Genomic DNA, 3871 nt, shown 5'->3' with positions numbered 1-3871 from the left:
ATGCCAATTCTGGGTTTTGCTAATTACTACAAACTCGAGGTGACACAAGTCTTCATTTACACGTTCAGACTTGTAAAAGGTACATCCTGTGAACTCAGCCTACCCAAGATACAAAAGTTGTTTGGGTTTTTTTTTAACCCAAGGGAGTCCAGAGGTACAAGCCCAGCGAGGTCACAGGACGGAGCCCCGGTGCCGGCGCGGCCGCACCACCCACCTCCTTCCACTCGTTGACACAGAAGATTCTGTAGGAGTCGTTCCCGTACTTGCCGATGCCGTGCAGCTCGATCGGGTACTTCCACTGCTTGCTCAGGTACTCACCTGCAACGGACGGTCAGACCTCACTGCCTGCAGAAAGCAGCTCTGGACAAAGTGCTGGTGCTCTGCTACCATTAACACGGCTCCACTTTGGAACATTTTAAATGAAAACCACAAGTTTTAGCTATTTCCTGGTGACAGCAGGTGATGAATCCCTATGGGGTACATCTGAAACACCTTTTAAACAAATCACTGTGGGTGAGTCTTCAGTAAATCTCTCTCCTCAGAACCCACAGAGGAATACCTTTATTCTAAGTGTAGACAAGTACAGAAATACTTTTATTCTAAGTATAGAAAATAGCAGAATCACAGAAAAATTCTGCCTGGAAGGGCCTTCTGGAGGTCACCCGAGGCAAAACAGAGCAGAGGCACCTCATCCTAGTGCTGCAAACCACAGAATCAGTCTCGCAGATGTTCGTATCTTTTCCCACTCCAAGGCTCCCAGACAAAGGTCTCCTGCAGAACTCATTACCTGCTACCTCATTCTCAGTCACAACAACAGGATCCGCAGCTTTGCCTGTGTCAGACCAACACACCCCAAAGCTGCATAAAATAAAATAAAATAAAGCACCACCAAGATCTGCCAACCAGAAGGAGAAGTCACAGGACACTGAAAACGCGCTGTTCGCCTCGTCAGTGTGACCTGGATCATTCCACAGCCACGTTCAGGAAACCCACCTGAGAACTTGATGATAGTTTTCGCTCTGAGTTCGTAGAGGCCGAGAGGTTTGAGCAGCTCTGACATTTCTTTCCAGTCTGCATTCCTGGTGATTTCAGGAGAAGGATACTTCTTCAGGAACTCCCAGAGCACAGGAATTGCCATTTTACCTAGTGAAAGAAACCCTGGTGAACAGACGGCCACGCAGCAGCTCTCGGCTCCCGTTACCTCAGAGCTTTTTCTGAGGCAAGAGTTACAAATTGAAGATTTTTTAGTTTTTTTTACACTGACACAAGTTAATATATATTTATTCTTTCATTAATGCCATTAAGAAATGGCAGCTGCTCTGACCCTGTAACACCACCTCAACATTTACACGAAAGGAAACTGTATTACTCTATTTACCTGAAGTTTTATTGAGAAATATGGTTGCAATGAGAAGTTTCCATGGATCATGGAAAAGGGTTTCTTGGATCAAGTTAAAAGGAGAACGTGGAGGAGTCCATTTTCTGAGGGCCTTCCTTCTAGGTGGGCTGGGAGCTGCACACAGAAGCAACACAGCAACATATATTAGGCAGTAAAGGATGGATCTACCTATTTAAATGAAAATATTTTTTGAAATGAAGACCATTTGAAGCAGATTCATCTTTGGGGGGGCACTAAATGTGCACTGAGTAATGGCAATTCACACAGAAACTTTACAGAACCGCAAGGGACACGTCCCCTGGCAGAGTGGGCAAGAGTCAGGGCTGCCTGCCTGTGCCCCGTGTTCCATGTTACACCTAATTTCTGAGGAGAGAGGCCCTCCCCAGCCACTGCCACGGTCCTGTGTGGGTACAGAGCAGCAATCACACAGTACAGGGTCTTGCCCTGATGGGGAAACACCTGAGTGGTCTGGAGATAACTCCCACAAAGCCCCTGCAACGAGCATTTGATGCCAGCCTGAACGGCTGCTGGCGAGACACAAACCACCGAGGTCTAGAATGGGACCAGATCAGCCGTGAGCCGAGCTCTCCGAGGCCACCCAAGCACGGCCAGCCGAAACTGGAAGAGATTTTCCATAACATCACTTGATCTTCAGCCATCCTATTCCTCCCCCCATAAAATGGGATTTATTTCCCTAAAGAATATTATACCTTCTTTACTGTATTTACTTGAAAAATATGGACTCGTTTTCCTCCTATCCACTTGTGTTCGTGGGATAGACTCTTCTGTAAAGAAATAACACTTTAGGGCCAAAAAGAAAAAAACCAAGTATTTTGCTGTCACATTTCATACACCATTTCCACTCTACGTTGTGATGGAAATGTTAGGATTTCTTGCAGGTGTACAGAACATAAATGCACCTCAGATTCTCTCCAGTACTCCTCTGGATTTCAGTTCTCTGAAAAATCTTCCGAAGACAGAGCATGACTTTGTCACAGTCGGAGGAAACAGACTCTGACAGACAGAACAAGCTAAACCCAGCCTTTGTAATGATTAAACTGACCAACCTCAGAGCTGGTGCAGCAGAGGTAATGAACGTCATTATATTGTACTGCACAGCTGAGGAGGTCGGTACACAAGTTCCTGTCGTGAATAAATCTGCAGGACATTAACCACTGTTGGATAAAGAAATTAAACAGATTCAGGTGTCAAAGGAGCTTGACCTGAAATGGGACAGGAGAACCCCTGGCCGAGCGCCAGGATAACATTCTGCTGGAACCACACAAATACCTGGTGGCATTTTAACAGCTGTGAAGCTTTCCCTGTCGCGCGGCTGCAAGACGCTGGCATTCGCGTCAGCGGAGTTAAAATCCCGGCTAACCGGATCGCCTCGATTTTTCCCTGTTGCCCAGTCACTGGTTTTCTCCTCAGAGGTTGCAGCAGGTGCGTCGCTAGAACCTGTCTCCACACACTCCTCCTCTGCCAGGCTCTCCAACTCCCTCTGCGAGCGAGTCGTCACTGGCCTCAGCTGTGTGTCTGCCCGTGACCTGCAAACTCTGAGCAGCGTTTTTCCTGTGTCCGTAGGGTCCGTGTCCTGATCCGCTGCCCCCTGGCCACCAGCCACGCAGGCCTCTGCCTTCCTACAGAATCTCTTGCTCTGAATGGCCCCAGTTTCCTGTTTGTTACTCACTCTTCTCTGTCTTTTCTTCTGGGTATTCTCTCGATTCCCCTGTTCTGAGCTCTTTCTGGTTTTCCTACCCTGAGCACTTTTCCCACCTGCCCCTTTTTTTTTGGTTTCCAGGCAGTCCTCTGGTTTTACGTCTTTCAGGATCCAATCTCTGCTTTGCAGGGTGGATGGAACATCCTCCAGGTGTTCATTTCCAGTCTGAAGGTTTCGAATTCTATCCTCTGCACCACTGTGTACACTGAGGCCTTGACTGTGACAACCCTCATTCTCCAGAGCAGTTCTCCCAGCTCTGGGGCCGTTTCTCGCTGCCCTGGGACGGGTACTCCTCTGGGAAGCAGCTGTAAAATCAAAATCTTCCACTTTTAGCGCTGTGTCCCCAGTTTTCTGAAAATATTCCACAAGTGCCCTTTTCGATCTTATCTTATTTCCTTCAGGACTGTGGTATGAAAGAAAAGTAAATTAGTGATGACTTTTTCATTCTCTTACTCCTCACTTATAAAAAACTATTCTAGTATTTTACAAAAGAGAACAAATTACAGAAGTAGCTGACAGGGTGATGTCTGGACAAGTTTTTGTGACTTGACCAAAAAAGCTTTACAGAGTTTAGAGACAACCCTGCACAGTGTGCCCTCCATCTCACAAACCCCGCGCAGGGCACACACTGTGCCTATGTGTGAGCGCAGGCTCAGAGGACAGGGAGGGGAGGAGCAGTTTGCCCACTGATGGGCACCACTCGCCCGCCCATTTCACAGAGTCCCAGAATGGTCTGGATTGGAAAAGCCCTT

The 3871-nt window shown here is 47.5% G+C and overlaps 1 protein-coding gene across 1 annotated transcript; it reads right to left on the bottom strand.

Annotated features, from left to right (window-relative positions):
• Positions 1 to 214: 214 nt before the first annotated feature.
• MBD4 (methyl-CpG binding domain 4, DNA glycosylase) lies at positions 215 to 3056 on the bottom strand (the record flags this gene model as incomplete). Its single annotated transcript, XM_010163862.2, is given in 5 exon segments — positions 215 to 318; positions 994 to 1143; positions 1379 to 1513; positions 2110 to 2184; positions 2684 to 3056. Coding segments are annotated over 5 exon segments (837 nt in total), but the record flags the coding sequence as incomplete, so codon positions are not given.
• Between the last annotated feature and the right edge of the window lie 815 nt (positions 3057 to 3871).

Source organism: Antrostomus carolinensis, unplaced genomic scaffold (assembly GCF_000700745.2).
Source record: "Antrostomus carolinensis isolate BGI_N321 unplaced genomic scaffold, ASM70074v2 scaffold51472, whole genome shotgun sequence".
Lineage (NCBI taxonomy): Eukaryota > Metazoa > Chordata > Aves > Caprimulgiformes > Caprimulgidae > Antrostomus > Antrostomus carolinensis.
The sequence above is the reverse complement of the archived record's forward strand: the minus strand, read 5'-3'. Positions and strand labels throughout refer to the sequence as shown.